Here is a 16,266-nt window from a genome sequence, read left to right as displayed (position 1 = left end):
AACAAATGCATTGGACATGAATGTTTCAAACAAACAAAAAAGAATAGAGAAAAACTGAACATCTTTCTTCTAATACGAGGTAATGTTTCTCAGTTCGAACTACTATGAGCTAGATAACATCTAACATAATCGATACACTTGTTTCGTAAAATAATTCAGCATTCAATATTCAACATCCCGGGATTAAACTTGGGAAAAAGCATACTCGTGCAATTGTGTATTTTCGAACGAGTGCAGTTCTGATATTACGAGCCGAGTTGGAGGCAGAGAGCAACTTTGACTTGCATTTTCTAGGAGGTACTCGAAACTTACGATGCTGGATTAAGCGTCTCGTCAACGTAATGATATCGACTGTTACGCAATTCGTACCCTATCAATTAAAAGAAACTTTAATAATACGATTTCCATGTCATTAATTACATATACCAGTTTCTCTAGGAACCCTTAAAAAATAAAAATTCAGTAATATTTTTTTCACGCGTAAATTACATACAGAGTGTGAAACTAGTTAAATTATACAAGCTCAGCTTATCCTTATATAATAAATAATATAATTCTTCTATGGAGCTTCATCCAGCAACGAAACAGTAATTCTCACAAACTCAGTGTACATACGTATAACCATAACACGATACATAATAAAGTTTTATAATCGCGATATCTCGGGGAAAAGTGTGCATAATGTAAGATCGGTGATGTCTGTTGTTGGGTAGGAGCGGTCGTGTACCGCGCAGTGGGGCCAAGGGTGGGCCGAGTGTCCGTGAGCCCCAGCGGGGGTTGCACCGGTAAGCTTCAACCCCAAAGTGCCAGATTGTTCCACCAAGTTCTCGTGTTCTCGCTCGTGTTCACGGTAACCGTAATCCGTAGTACGTAGTACGTACCCAAATTCCACGTATGCAAACACAGATACACACACTAACACCTTCACCTGTACACCTTCACATCGCAAAACATCTCCATGTGGTATCGCATCGTGAATTGGTCTGTTATAGTTATCGATTCGAACCCGGTTTAAACGATAATCTTTAGTGCTTAGCATACTCCATTCTGTAATATTTTGATAAACAATACATCTCATTCTTGTAATTAAAGTCCTTTTCTCTTTTTTTCTCTTAGAGTATGTTAGTAAATCCGCGATAACGGCATTGTTGTTCGGTCGATAGCGGTAGTTATTAAAATACAATGGGAGTCGGTTGATCGTCGAAAAACGGAGATAATTAGTCGGCTGAAATTAAAACGATGTTATTTGTATGAAAATGATTTGTATGAAAATCACATTGCGAAAAATGAGAATTGTCAAACGTGCCTTTGTTTGATAATTAATGCGCGTATGCGGAGCTTGAATTTTGTTCCAATATCCGTAGAAAATCCGCTAAATAAGACACGTCTGAGTACCTCCTTTAGAAAGATGAAGTAAATTATGGCTTCCTCCACCGCATAAAATAGCGAATTAAAGTATCATCGAATCTTCGTATTATTTTCCTTCAATATTCTACGTCAATTTCAAGCAATTTCAAACCGTTCTATGCAGCTCGTGAACTCATTCGAAACTAGTGATTTAATTTAACAGTCGGCCAACGGAAATGTGCACGCTCGTGTTTTATACTAAATCGCACTCGCCACTTAGAAATCTATCGAAATCATTTACTACGTCGCCGAACCATAAATTCAAACAAACGTTCACTGTCCCAAAACCGCACACGATCACATACCACACACGAACTGATTATCCATTAAACATATCAACTCTTTACACGGACCACGTTACTTGTTCTTAATTAATTGGATACGAGTCGTTGTTGCCAATTAGTTGTCTTAGGTACCCATAGTTCGAGCATTGTTTAACGATAGTGTTCTATTATATTGGATTGGTAGGATTTTTGGTACACATACTGTTATATACATTTATATATTATATAAACATATTATGTATATTCTTATGGAATGCTTAGGAGACAGAACGTCGTATTTTGTTATTATAGTTTGTGCATCCGTTTGTTCGTTGTTCCGCCTGTAACCATTTCATCACCGAAGTCGACAATCCGGCTTATTAGAAAGATGTCGCGAACGTATCTGCGAATTTAAGTAAAAATAACATTTCCGTTTTAATCATGAATCGCAACGAGACGAGGAAATATCCTTATTTCATTCGATCGTTCTTTGACGGGAATCGAACAGGAAATCACGGACACCCGGCCATTTTGTCGGTTCAGAAATATTCGGAATGTAGAGAGCAAGGAAAAACGTAGAAAGGAAGCGCCGGCTCGTTTGAAATTTTTTAATATAATTGGATTATACCCGCGAAACGGTCGGGTTCGTTGATTTCCGCGGGAAAAAGCTCGAGGAACGCGTACCCGTATATCCTCGTCGCGTTCCCGGAATATTAATATCAAACCTATTAGAACAGGACGGTATCGACATTGACCGAAAGCATCTTCTCGATTCGATCTGTTCGCCATTCCTCCCCTCTATAGTTTTTTCCTCTCTCGCAATGCACCGAAGGAAAAACACATATTTCACGCGCGGACGGAATTTAATTCGCTGAAAAGTTCATCGACTGTTTTTCGAGCCAGGGCCCGTTGGATTTGTTCAAACGATCATTGATTAAAGGTGATGAAAATAAAAAAGAACGTAATGGAATTTCGAATGTGCTCTACGTACGACGTAATGGAATGGAAATTGAACACACGCAATGAATAAAAGTGTCGATGCAGTTAATCACCGAGAATTTCAACAATTTCCGCGACACTATCGATCAGTTCGAACGTAAACGGTCGGGAAAGAATAAAAAGCGGTAAAAATTGATTTACCGCTCGATCGGGACCTAACTCATCGCGTAATTCGTTGCCTTTTAATTCCCGTCATTATCTCGTTACGTTGCCTTTTAATCATCGCTATAATTAGTATTTCAGATGGGAGTGGAACGCTCCTCGAACCGATCTGAGTATCGAAGAAGCGACTTAAGGGTAGCCGCCGTGGCGATCGATTTCGCGACGAAAGTTTGGAATTACTTTTCGTCGACTCTTTTCAATCTCCGTTTCCCTTCTTCGCTTACCGCCCTCTTCTCCTTGTCCCCATTGTTCGTAATGCATTTCTGTTTCTCCAAACGACTTCTGTTTACTCGAATCGATACAGGATTTCTAAAAACTTTATACTCTGGCTTGACTTTCTTTCCACGGATAACCCTGCGCATCCTGTAACCCGTCACACCGCTTCAGCTTCTTCGATACTTTCCAGTCGGGATAAATTATAATGTCTATATTATATTATAAAATGAAGTTGGTCCCGCGTAACGGAATACGAATTGTTTACGGTCGTCCTTTCTTTCTTTTATTCTAGTCACGTAGTTTCGTGTGTTGATTGCTTTTCGTATTTATCGTCGCACATCGTTTCGCGAATGGAACGCGGACGCAGGTGTGATGAAAATCTCGAAGTTCGAGTCGAGTAACGATATAGAGATTAGAATTATAACGAAAACGCGACTATACGTTGTTGTATGAAGTATTCTGAAGAGATGATTGCTTTCTACGTAAGAAAGATAGCGTAAAATATCTCCACTCTTCCTATATTCTATTTTTCTACATGTGATATTCTCTTCTTTATAGTATCTAGAATAGCCCAGAAGTAATGGTAACAACAAAATTTGACTAATGTATACACATATACATAATTATATTATACTTATATATATATATATATATATTTAAATCCCGTATCTTGTACTGGTGTTGGATGATTGCCTAGCTCATAGTACATAGTTACTTTCCAAGATTTCCAATTTTATTATTCGTAATGAGTAAAGAAGCCTAAACTGCTGCATTAGTTTTCACTAGAACTTAGCCTAACGTCTTTAGACTTGTTCTTCTGGTTTTTTCCCTTCTTTCACTCTTCGTAACGGGAACGTAATCGCGAGAAATTTTGTGTGTACAATACGTATATATATGTAGCATGGAAGAGGAAAGCCTTTCGAATCCTTCCCGAAACGATTGTAAAATCCATCAAGGAAAGGATTCCCATTCGTGAATAAGAAGGTGTGGCCTACTCTGAATTATACTCTCACATCCTGGACTTCCTCGTTCGCGTACATTTTGCGACTAACGTTCTTTCCAGTCAAAAGGATGCATGCATTTGAAGCTCAATGTCTGTAGTTCTAGTGAAAACTGAGAACAGTCGACGATTGAAAGAACAAAAGCTTTCCCTTGGTCGCGCGACCCATAGCCAAACGAAAGTGCCAACAGTCGATGAAGACCTCCGTTTCCTTCCGGGCCCGAATCGTTGCGTTTGGAATTTCTCTTACTTGCAACCACAATATACGTTCGTATCTTCTTTTTGTTTCTTCATAAACGATCGTTTGTATCTCGCGTCCAACATTCTTTTGTTCGCCGGATACGAAGTTATTGTTCTCGCGCTCCTGTGGAAACGCTATGGAATATCAGCTTCCATGACACGATACACGCGACAGAATTTATCGCGAGAATTCGCTCTGTTCGTCGCCGTTGCACCGGCTATGGGTCACATTTTGTTATCGCGTGAAATACGGCTAAATTTCGAGTCGAATAATCTCAAAAGAGGAAGGCAGACGTCTGGGACAGGACTGTTGCCGAGATCGATGACGAAGACTACCTCGAAGATGCAGTCACCTAGGGGCGAGTAATCTACCATCTACCTAAACCTACTGTCTCTTAGAAACGTCGTCGTATATACAGTGATCTTTTATTATTATTATTATTATTATTATTATTATTATTATTATTATTATTATTATTATTATTATTATTATTATACATTATTCATAGTATTAATTTAGTGTGACCACGACGGGGCGATCAGCCGCTAATGTTTGTCAATTTATGATTTCTACGCTTTGATGTATGGCAAAGAAATAGATCATTGGAATACATATATCGTGAATTCGTTGTATCAAAATGAAATATCGTCCCGTGGTAGTACGAATACGTAGACAACTTAGACAAATCGAGCTGAACGGATATAAATAGCCTCTGGTTAGAAGCAGTCAGTAGTAAAAGAGATTCGTTGTCAACTTGACTTTTGTAATTTAACGTTTACAGTAATTGAACTAGTTAGTGTATAAGGTTGCCAACTAAGCGTACCATTTTTAACAAAATTAATTATCGTTCGCTAAATTAACCTCAATCGAGCTTGTCCGAGTTGCGACAAGACATATGCGAGTTTAACACGGAACAAGGATAGTTGGCAGCCTTAGCGGTGTTTAGGCTATATTAGTCGGAATTTCGACATAAAATAGAACACGTCGGCTGACCGTAAACAGTATCTTTATCCATTGAAAGAGAACTTTTAAGTGTCGTCTCAGTTTGATTAAATGGTTATAGACACAGTAGTAATGAAGAAAGGCGAGCTTGGAGGTCGTGGCGGACGTCAAAGGTTAAAAGACAAAAGATTCCGACCACAGCCTCGAAATCGTCGATCCATAGTTTATAGAATAACTTTGATAGAACAGTAGATTAGTGTGTAGATAGTATGAGAGTGATATCTTTCTTTTGTGTGTCGTGTGTATATCCGCAGATTTTTAACTGTCCGTATCTTTTTAATACGTATTATACTATATTATTATCCTTTTCTATTGTACTCACCAACCCGCTGTATCTGCGAATAGTATTTTTTTGGATACGTTTAGTAACTTGAATACCTGTTACCTCGAATCGTTGTTAATGTTTTTTATACCGTTGGAGTTTAATTAACTAGTGTATTAGAACGCTAATTATTTTAGTTAATATTTAGCCGAGTGAGACCACAGTTTTTGAACGCGTACGTAGTTACTTAGAGAGTTTCGACGTTGAAGATACTCGATTTATTACATATACTTTTTCACCACTATTTTTATGCCTATCCATACTGTTTCGAAGGTTTACGATTATTATCGGTGTATTCGTTCGTTGAATACGTGTGTGTAGTTTAGGATGTGCAGATTGGACCATGTTAAAATTGTTCCCTTTGTTGATGCTTCGCGTTCTCGTCGCTGTACGAGGACATGACCAACTAACAGCCTGCTGTTAATCAACTTATTAACCATCGTCGTCATTGTTGATCGAGCGCGTGATTCGTCCAGTGTGTTGCTTCGTCGAGGCTGTACGCTTGAACATATTTCAGGATAACGAGGGTGCCTTTTCGCTGCACGAATGATCGAGTCACGATCAGTGAATGCTTTAAATCATGTATTAATAATGGTACGTGATTTTTTGTCTTTTTTCTTCGCTCAAAATTCGTCGTCACAAAACAATTTCTCACATCAAATTTAAATAACTTGACAATACAAAAATGCGTTACGATTTTAAATTATTTTTAATCGTTTTAAATTGTTGAAATTTAATCGTATACCGTCTTTTTCTCCTCTCGCCGCTTCGTGAACCGTCATATTTATGTTTCCTCCGCTTGCATTACGACGCTATCCTTAACTTTCACCGATATTTCAAGAAGATGTATTTTATCAGCAGCGTGAGATATATATTTGCCGTCACCCACTCCTGTCCGAGAAAAACAAATCGGTACTTGCGCTAACGTTATCTATGCCCGCGATATATACATAAGGATGTATAGAAATATTCTGCCGGAGAGACACGTGCATTTTATTGCCCACTCTAAGAATCGCCGGGCATCGTATCGATCGACGGAAACAGTTTAGTTTTCTCTGAATATCTAGCCAACCAGATAGCTCGTTTTATTTGCACTTTTCAGTTTAAGAAGGTATTCACGAATCCTATGTTCATTCTCATCCATTGTGTCCAAAACATTCGCCAATTTCGCTTTCCAATTAAATTTCTTATTATTTTAAAACCAGAGAAAACTCGAACGGTCGAAAAATTATAGTTTCAATTATTCTCGAAGTTCCTCCGTTCCTTCGTTCGCGTAAATTTCGTCCTATTCGAAGCATGGATTTCAAAGTAACAGCAACAGAAGTCACGAGTCCATTTCTGGAGCTGTTTGAGTCAGCGTTAAACGAATTGAAAAATTATCCGATCTGTACTGGCCTGTGTTTACCTGATCAAAATCATTCTCCTATCAAGACGTCACAGTCTCCTTGCTGGCCGATATTTCATACCCCACGAGTGGATTTCGCGATGCAGACCGTTTCCCTCCCGTTATACAGACTCTCGATCGTATCTACGTCAGCTGGAGATACACTTGAAATAGATGAACTCTTGGCCTAGATCTTTATGCGTTTGCCGTTTCGATGAAAACGATCGAATCACATGAGCGTTAAGAAGTTCGGTTCTAGATGCTACCGCGTGTATTCTGCACTTGATTTTCCCTTTGCGTGCACAAACATTTTTGGATACGAGATACCCTGGGCGCTACCGACACCCTCTCTCTCCCTCTCTCTGTTTCCTTTCTTTTTCTTTCGTAAATTGCAGAATCTCCGAACCAGCTATCTCGGTACATGGCCCCCTTCTTTCTATGAAACGTTCGATAAACGTCTGCGGGCGAAGTTTCCCGGTTCATTTGTCACCAGGCTCTTACAGCACTCCGATTTTTATCCTTTACTTCTCGCGTGTCTTCACTTTTCTTACGCTACGCTCCCTCAAAGTTCCAGCAACCTCCATTGTTCGAGCGGTTGGATCAGGTTCGATGTGCTCTTATTGCGGAGAAACGTATATGTTATTGATTGTATGATTGAGACTAAATTCCTTAGTGCCTTGTACTAGAGAATTGCAAATGAGTGAACTATTATTTAACTTCTATTAACGTTTTTAGCTTTTGTTTAATATGTAATTATTCCGTCTATGGTTTGGGTCTTATTTAACAGATGAATAATTGGTTTCTTCTTAAAAAAGTAATTAATTTGATCGAAGTCAGAAAATTTCAAAAAGAATGAAACGAATACAAAATCAATAATTAAGCAGGCAAAAAGATACTACGAACGCAGATTAAAAATTTACGTATTAACGTCAAAGCTAAAATAATCTATTAAAGCAATCTATTCCTAATTGAAAATGTGATAAAACATTTAAATTTTACAAAAAGCTACGTGTAACAATAATCTTCTTATGCACCAATAATCTCAATCTCACATTCGCTATAGATTTACGTATTTCGTACTACAATCACGGTTCTACAATCAAGAGTGCATCACGTATTCCTCCGCATCGTACGCAGTTTTTTAATCCATATTACTTAATCGGATCGCGAGAGCTTTCCCTGGATCGTATCCATGGAGCTTACCTCTTTTCGTGTGTTACCAATGATGAAATATTGTTCGTATTTGGCGGTTTCTTCGGAGTCATCCTCGAGTAATCTAGTGACAAACGCGAACCACGTAGTTCTCTGGTCATATCATTCCCATTTATAGCCAAGAATTGCGGGGTGAGAAAAAGATACGAAGTCATGTAAATTGTCACGCGATAGAGACACGTGGCGAATATTCCTCTGTAACCTGGCAGTGGATCGAAACTTCCGGCCAGAGTTCGACCGTGCCCGATAGAGACAAGCCACACCATTAAGCGGCGTGATACCCCATACAAATCACGTCGATCCGCGATTTATGGTCCGTTCACCCCCTTACGCTATCGCGTTATCAGTCCTGCCGGTTACCGTTCCTGAAACGAGATTCCACACTCTGGGAAAACTTTGTTTTCACGCTGTCCGAAGCTGATTTTTTCCTTCCGCGTTAACGTACCGTTCGAACAATGTTTTTCGCATATTCTCCTATCATTTTCTCGTAGCGTTCGTTGAATTCGGTATTCATTAATTTTATTCGACTTACTTTATTTTCAAAATTTTTGCAAGAATTAAAGTTCCGTAGGTATTTAGACATTTATTAAATCCGTTTAATTATAATGGGAAATCTGTTTGCGACGCGTCTCCTTCGATCCTCATGAGGCTCGTAATGTTTCATTTTCTCGTAAACTGGTTAACCATTTAAGTACATATCTATACTCGGAGCCACTAACCCAATTAACCTGGCGCTAGCTTTTGCGACATATCGTAATGTTTTGTGTTATGTAGAAACTTTCAGCTACTATCGTCGATCTCTTCTTATGTTTATTCTATAGCATCGATGCTTATCTCTAAATAACTTTCCATGTACACAGTGGCTCGGGAAAGTAGATTGGGTTGTAGCTTTAAAACGATTAGAGATAAAAGAAAATAAATGTGTCGTAATTTGCACGCCAATCTCGTGCAATTATGCATGCGTATAGCAGCAAATAAGCGATTTCATATTGAATTAATTAATCGATATAATTTTTCTTTGCAATAAATAAAAAAGTAATGTGTACTTTGCGATACGGATCGATTTCTTACATTTTTATCTACTAAATTTCTGTTAAATCATCAGTTTCTAAAAGTTCATATTTTTAAATTTTTATATTAAATATTATTGAAAGGGAAACAATGTCAATCGCTATACCAAAGAATATATAGATAATTCAATTCAGAAAGGAGAATATTTGAACCATACGCGCGCACATAAATACATACTGTTGACAGATCGGACATTTTCTTTCATTTCCGCCCTTTTCGAAGCTACAACCCAACCCACTTGTCCAAAACACTCTGGTATCATCCTGATTTATTTTTCATCCTGTTTACCCAATATCGATGACAATTCACCCCTCGGATTTCCTAAAATCCACACAAATTTCGAATCAACCAACACCACTAACAGTTCCTCGAATATAAATTCAAACGTGGCTACAATTCGCGTGGGTGTATTCCTATTTTTGATGGGCCGTCTTTTCTCTGCGTTTCGTTCATTTTTTTCTGCTTTCCACGCTGCTCTTACCATACGATACGCTTCGCGACGAGTCCACCTTTGCGGACCGTTTTACCAACTTTAAATCATTTACTCGTGGTTCTTTGTGTGATATTTTTTTCATCTACCTCCTTTTTTTTCTTTGATTCCGAATGGTAAATGCCAGGGGCAGCGTAATGCTCGCGCGTAGGCGCCGTATTTATTTCGTAGAAAAGCGAGCTCGTGGAAAAAATAGCGGAGAGTGTGACGTCAGAACGTCCGCATTCATCGCTAGCACAAAACGCGTCGATGTTTGTTTAGCCGGTTATAAAGGATCTCCAATTTTTCTGTCGGTCTTTCTTGCAATGAAAATTCTTTCTTTATTATTTTTTTTTTTTTTTTCATTCGCTTTTCTTGACTTCTTTCGTCTGCCGAAACGAGTTCCACGTTATCGAACGCGTCGGAGTAATTAATGCGCGAAGGTTATCGCAATTGTTCGCGATGTGTATTCCATGAGACCGATATGAATCCACTGCGAATGACGCATTTGCAGTATTTGTCAATACACGGTTTTATTTTGGTCATTGATTTTTGTTAAAGATAATTACTGATTTTGGGTCTTGGATTTTATAATTATTCTCTTTTAGATTGAATTATTTCGGCTCATAGAATAAATTTCAGATTAGTACAATACATTGAAAAATTCCTGGATGGGTTGATTTTAACGTTATTGGTCTAAGTTTTAAAGTATGAGATTACATAATTAGGAATTATCGTTCGTAGCAGAAATAATAGCATTACAACGATTTGTGTCATAGCAAATATCACGACTAAATAATTAGAAATATATTCTTAACTCAGAAGTAATTTTTCTAATATTTTCTAAAATTTCTCGCACTATTAAAAGTATTAGAATTAAATATCCAGTTTATATTCAGACTACGTTTAACTCTATTTTCAATAATCACTTTTTTAGACAACCAAATCAATCAATTTTATTAACGTTTCATAAAGATGAAGACTCATACTTTTTGATTTTCTTCTTACATAAACCACGTATAACTAAATCGTCACGTTGTCGCTGTTTCGCTAAAAAAAAGCAGCTAAATAAACTCACCATGCCAACGGTATTTTTCTCTCTTTTATCTCGTACAATCTCAGCAGCAAATTTTTTACCAAGATTATTTTTATTTATTCGTCCCCGTTTTTTTGTTTTTTTTGCCTACATTCTCAGCTTTCTTCTTGTTCTTTATTAATGTCAGGAGTGCCGGCAGTGTTCTACCACGGAACCGGAAGCGAGAACGCAAGCCGCGCATATACGGAGACACCGATGCAACACGTCCAACGGACTGCACTCCGGAAGAAATGTATGAAGTCGACATTCACTTTGGACTGTGGAAAAAAGCACGCCTTTTTCCCCTCTCTGTCTGTCCGTTTGTCTTCGCGCCTCTATTTCTCTTTGTACATCTGTCTCTCCTTTCAACCGCTTCTTTTTTTTTCACGTTCTCGCAAAATATCGATCATTATCATTACGGTTTATCGGCGCCATGAAACGCAAACGTTTCGTTGATAGTTCCACATTTCCAGTCACTAAACGTTTTTGGAGGCTGGAGCGTTTCTGTTCACGTCATCGATCGCGATTCATACATTTCTGCCTTCGTCGGTCCCGTAAGCAAGAAATAACAGCGCGGTGAGATGCGTCCAATCGACGAGACGGGGTTGCTGTCGTAACCCGTGCGACAATTGATAGCCGTAGGTTCTATTATCACGCGGCAAATATTTTACGAATCTTCGAACGTGAGAGTGCGATATTCGGTTACTCGTACGATTGCGAGCACGTGGAATATTCCCAGGTAAATATCGCGTAACGCAGCACGGATGAAAGGGAAAAGGATGCCTAAATACATGGTTTATAGTGGACGATGATTTGACCACGCTTTATGTGTTCAAACGTAATTGTTGTGATTCGTCCAAAATAACGAGATTAACGACGAGTTTGCGAGCATAGTGAACGTTGACTCGGGTTCCAGTTGGACCAGAGTAGCAAAGGTCTGTAGCAAGGCTAAAGAACGAAAGAAAGGAGAGAACGTTTAATCCGGGGATCGCGAAAGTGTCACGACGCAAGAGGAAAACGTGCTCGCCCGATCGTCGCACAACGTACAGAGAAGATCAACGACAAAGCAACACACACGGAAAAATCACGTTTCTGTCTTTCTTTCGACCGTCACTTTGGCGTCACACAGATGTCTCTCTACTTCTTCTTTCATCTTTTCTTTTTTTTCTTTTTTTTTTTAAACTCTCTCTTCTTTAATCAGCTACAGACAGTATTACATATCCTTCTCTTACTCTCTGCCGAGTGGCAGTAAACGAGAGTAGCGAGAGCGTACGATATCGCGTATAGTCTTGATGTACGGAACAGTTGTGATCAGAGTTTTATGTTTCAGTGGATCTTACCAACGGGCAGCTCACCCCCAACAACAACACGCCCTTGCTCACGCAAGCTCTTTCTGGTACGTCTCAAAGTTTACCATTCTTTTCGGCTTCGATCCTACTACCGCTTTCTTAATTTGTCTCGCATCGTTAAAGAGTCTCGAGGTTTATATTTATATGCGCATCATATACTATATGCAGATATAATATGTATTATATATTATATATATCAAAATGCACGGACAATAGGTTCGCTGGGAACGGCGCACGATTTCCGATTCTTGATAGTTTTCATTATCGAGTCACGCGATATAACGAAAGGCAGTAATGGTAGAAGAGAGAAAGAGGGAGGAAGGGGGAGAGAGAGAGAGAGAGAAAGAAAGAGCAAGAGAAAGGAAGGAAGAGAATAACAACGATATCAGCTCTGCTTCTTAGCACGAGGTCTTCGTGATTGTTAGATCGAGACGTTACGATATAGCTAGACGGAATCCGGTATTACGACGCAGCTTACAACGAGGCTTGGAACTCGTGTAATTCAATTCTCTTTCGTGATTCGATTCTCGAGCTTTAACAGAAACAAGCTTTGCATTACGTCTTAATGGCAAATTACGAAGCTGCTTCGACTTCTTCGTATACTTTGATTAGTGAACAAGCTCGAACCAGTGAGTCATACCTACTTGCTAAGCTTCCTGAAGTTTGAACCGTGAATATGATTATCCTCCGTTGAGCGTTTCCCCGTTCGAGGATACTCCACGCTCGGATTCTTCGATCGGTATATGGATATACAGTCAGTTGTCGTATAAATGCATGATTTTTTATGTCATGGATTCTTTCGTTTTCTGGGATGATCTTGTGCATGATTATTCGATTTGCAGATGATTTCTATTTGTTAAGAAGTTAAGAAGTATTAGCAACTATCATAACTAATAAATTGAACAGCCATCCTTCATTTGTTTATTTTTAAATGAAATACGTCCAGTACAAAATAACAACATCTCCCAATAAATAATTAAGCATTCGAAATGTTCTATCAGACAGAATAAATCAGGTGCACAGCGTTTCCCAAGAAAGTCGTTTCTCTAAACGAGCAAGAAAAAATCCTACTGCAATTCTCTGCAGAATTCTTTACCAAGAATCCGTGCTAATTTCTCGAAAATGGTCACGGTTCAGGGCACTTTTCACGACCCATGCCAGTGAAAGGACTTTCTTCTTAGCTTGTGAATGGTGCGAGGTCGAGCGGGTGGCGAAGCAACCCAGACAGCAAGGAATTCTGAAAAATGTCACACATGTGGGACGGCTGGATGCCGACAGCAAATACACCGACTTCAACCCTTTTATTTTTTTATTCCTCCTCCTTCTTTCCCCCTTTTCTCTCCCACCGATCGCAAAATCTGTCCTGATCCTGTCGGCTCCTGTGCTATTCGCAATCTCCTCTCAAATAAATCAAACTTTTGAATCGTGCTCGACCCACCCCCACCATCCCTCGCACTCCGCATCGACAAATCCAGCCACCAGTAGAAAACTTTCTAACTGGTCGCCATTGTCAAGAGTTTAAAAGCTGAATAGGGTTTTAGATTGTACATCGAGCATTTTCGGTTTGTCATACTCTGCCCCTTTCCTCGTTCTTTTCGTCCTCGCGAGTTTCGAATTCTTCGCGTTCCTCTTCCACCCTCTGTCTGGAATCTCTTCGTCATCTTTGTCTTCGAATTATACCTAGTCCTCCGTGTCGTAGCTACGTTGCGCAATCTCGTAGTGATTCATCTTCCCTTGCTCTTTTTTTTTCTTCTTTCTCCTTCGAGATGGTCGTCATTGTATTTTTTGTATATACAGTTGCTCACGAAATTAATCAAACACTTGCAAAAATCACAAAAATATTTAAACACTTAATTATCTATTGTAATAATAAGTCTAAATATTCAGTGGAATCAGTTTCGACACTAATTATATGTATATTTAAGATGGTTATTCTTGCTATATATCAATATGAATACTAAATATGAATACGAATTTTTTATGATAAATATTCAATCACTATCGTGAGCAATCGTATATGGTAATTGAAGTGATAACCATGGAATGGAGAAAATAGTCTTGATTTTAGGTTTTAAGTGTAGTGTTGGAAAATTGGGAATGCCATGGAGTGTGTGGTTGGTATTGAGAAAAGATACGTGCGATTCTCTGGTCGCGTACATTAATCTCTTTCGTTGTTTCGCTCGGCCGGTTGGTACAGAAGACTCGAGACTGGAACGCAGCTTTTCGAGCCGATGCGTGAATGACAAGTTGGCAATTTATTCCCTGAAACCTCTGGACCTAGGGCATACAATGCCGGGGTATATTTTAGTTTGTCAGACGTGGTAGCTGCTAATACGAAGAGGAACACGTATACAGCTGATGAATAAACCGCGATGTCCTCGAAATCGGAACGCGTGATAGTGGTCTCCTTTCGTTTCCCTCGTTATTTCGAGATACTCGAGCGGATCGTTGCCCGTGTACTTCTGGCCAATTAAGTATTGTCGAGATCGTTGTGCATTGGTGTCACTGTACTAGTTCCGTTTTGCCTTTCGAGTGGCTATTATTCTATAAATCAATTGCTGTTTGCTCGACTTTCGTTATCCCCTTTATTCTGGAATGTGAAATCCTTCCTCCTATCGTAGAATGCGAGCGCTGGTCTTCTACATTTTTTTTTTTTTTTTGTTTCTTTATTTATTTTATTTTATCTCAATTTTCTTCGTTTTATAGCATGTTCTATTTTGCCCTGAACTAATACCGTACTAACGTGAATGCGAGAGATATAGCAAAAACGCGAAAAGAACGCAAGTCAGAAACGAAATCGTTCCTCTTGAGAAGAAAATCCGCCACATTATGAACAGTCGAATCACTTTAGAGCTAAATCGCACGTGCTCGACGATATCTGTTTATGCGTTGGTCGCTGTTACTGGCTCGTGCGATTGCGTTCCTTGTCTTAGCGACGTGTATAGTACATTGTATCCGTACTCTGCAGCTCCGATGGTTTTCTGTTGTTCCATTACGCGCAAAGGTGTCTTGTAATCCGCTTATTGAGTATCTCCTTATTTGCTTCTTTCACGTTTTATATGTATCTCGATTATTTGTCTCCGTAACTGGCGACGTTTCTGTACTATTCTCTCTCTCTCTCTCTCTCTCTCTCTCTCTCTCTCTCCCTCTCTCTCTGTATGTGTATCTGTTTTGTGTTGTACCAGTGTTCACGTGTTTTATTCGTTGTCTATTACGAATTCGCCCTCGTTCACTGATATAACGAGGAAATGGAAACGTTTCCTTTATTTTTTCTTCTCCTTTTCTAAAAGGTACAAATTTATTTTTATACGTACATGTCGCTTGTTAATTGAGATGTTCCTTATACTGCGAGATATACACATGTACAGAAACGCAAGTTGTCGTGATGTTGATTGCGTGATTTTGTTGTTTATATTGTAAGGCGTGTTTGTTAGCGATGTTAAAAAGACATACTAGTTTCGATAAGCTTCCCGGTAATAGGTATACTGATATAAGCAATAATATAGTAATGTCGTTATTAACATCTGAAGAGCGTAAAATCTTTGGAACAAGGGAATTATTTAGCTTTTATGAATACTTATGTATGTGTTAATCAACGTGTTTGTTTTTCTAGCTTGCTGTTACAAAAACATGTATAATGTTTATTGGGATTATTATCATAAAAGTAATTGGAGTTTTCGTGTTCGACTTAAGAATTTAATCTGTTCGATGTTTAATTTCATATAATAAGTACATATCTTCGCTTCTTGGTATCTTACAAATTTCTTCTTTACCGTATATTTCCTATATGTGTGTAAAATATGTTCCTTCCATATATGTTCAAACTAAATACTACAAACATTATGCCCATAGCCGCGCATAGTTGTTTCACCTTTCTACATCAATCAGAAATATTTCGATACTACATTACAATAAACAAAAATAAAAAAATGTACATGCATTTCACCGCGGATCTTCTGCAAATGAGCTAGTAAACTGACGAATCCGGTTAGTTTTTCAAAAGAAATCAAAGTTACAAGAACAGCTGACTTACTCTGCTTTCAAATCGTTTCACACTTAATTCACATGATATCTCATTTGACCGCATCAATTTT

The 16,266-nt window shown here is 38.7% G+C and overlaps 1 protein-coding gene across 5 annotated transcripts in view; it reads left to right on the top strand.

The window, feature by feature from the left end:
• LOC126918485 (RNA-binding protein Musashi homolog Rbp6) overlaps positions 1–16,266 on the top strand; it is a 771,768-nt gene that overhangs the window by 741,966 nt on the left and 13,536 nt on the right. For 3 of the 5 annotated variants that reach the window (XM_050726419.1, XM_050726417.1, XM_050726420.1), the window contains 2 exons: positions 10,972–11,076; positions 12,154–12,219. In XM_050726419.1, the coding sequence (XP_050582376.1) occupies positions 10,972–11,076; positions 12,154–12,219 (171 nt within the window). Of the gene's footprint in view, positions 1–713; positions 786–10,971; positions 11,077–12,153; positions 12,220–16,266 lie in introns of all 5 variants that reach the window. The other 2 variants (XM_050726416.1, XM_050726418.1) reach the window with 2 other exon arrangements.

The sequence above is a fragment of the Bombus affinis genome, chromosome 7 (assembly GCF_024516045.1).
Source record: "Bombus affinis isolate iyBomAffi1 chromosome 7, iyBomAffi1.2, whole genome shotgun sequence".
Classification (NCBI taxonomy): Eukaryota; Metazoa; Arthropoda; class Insecta; order Hymenoptera; family Apidae; genus Bombus; species Bombus affinis.
Note: the sequence above shows the minus strand (reverse complement) of the source record. Positions and strands in the feature narration are given on the sequence as shown.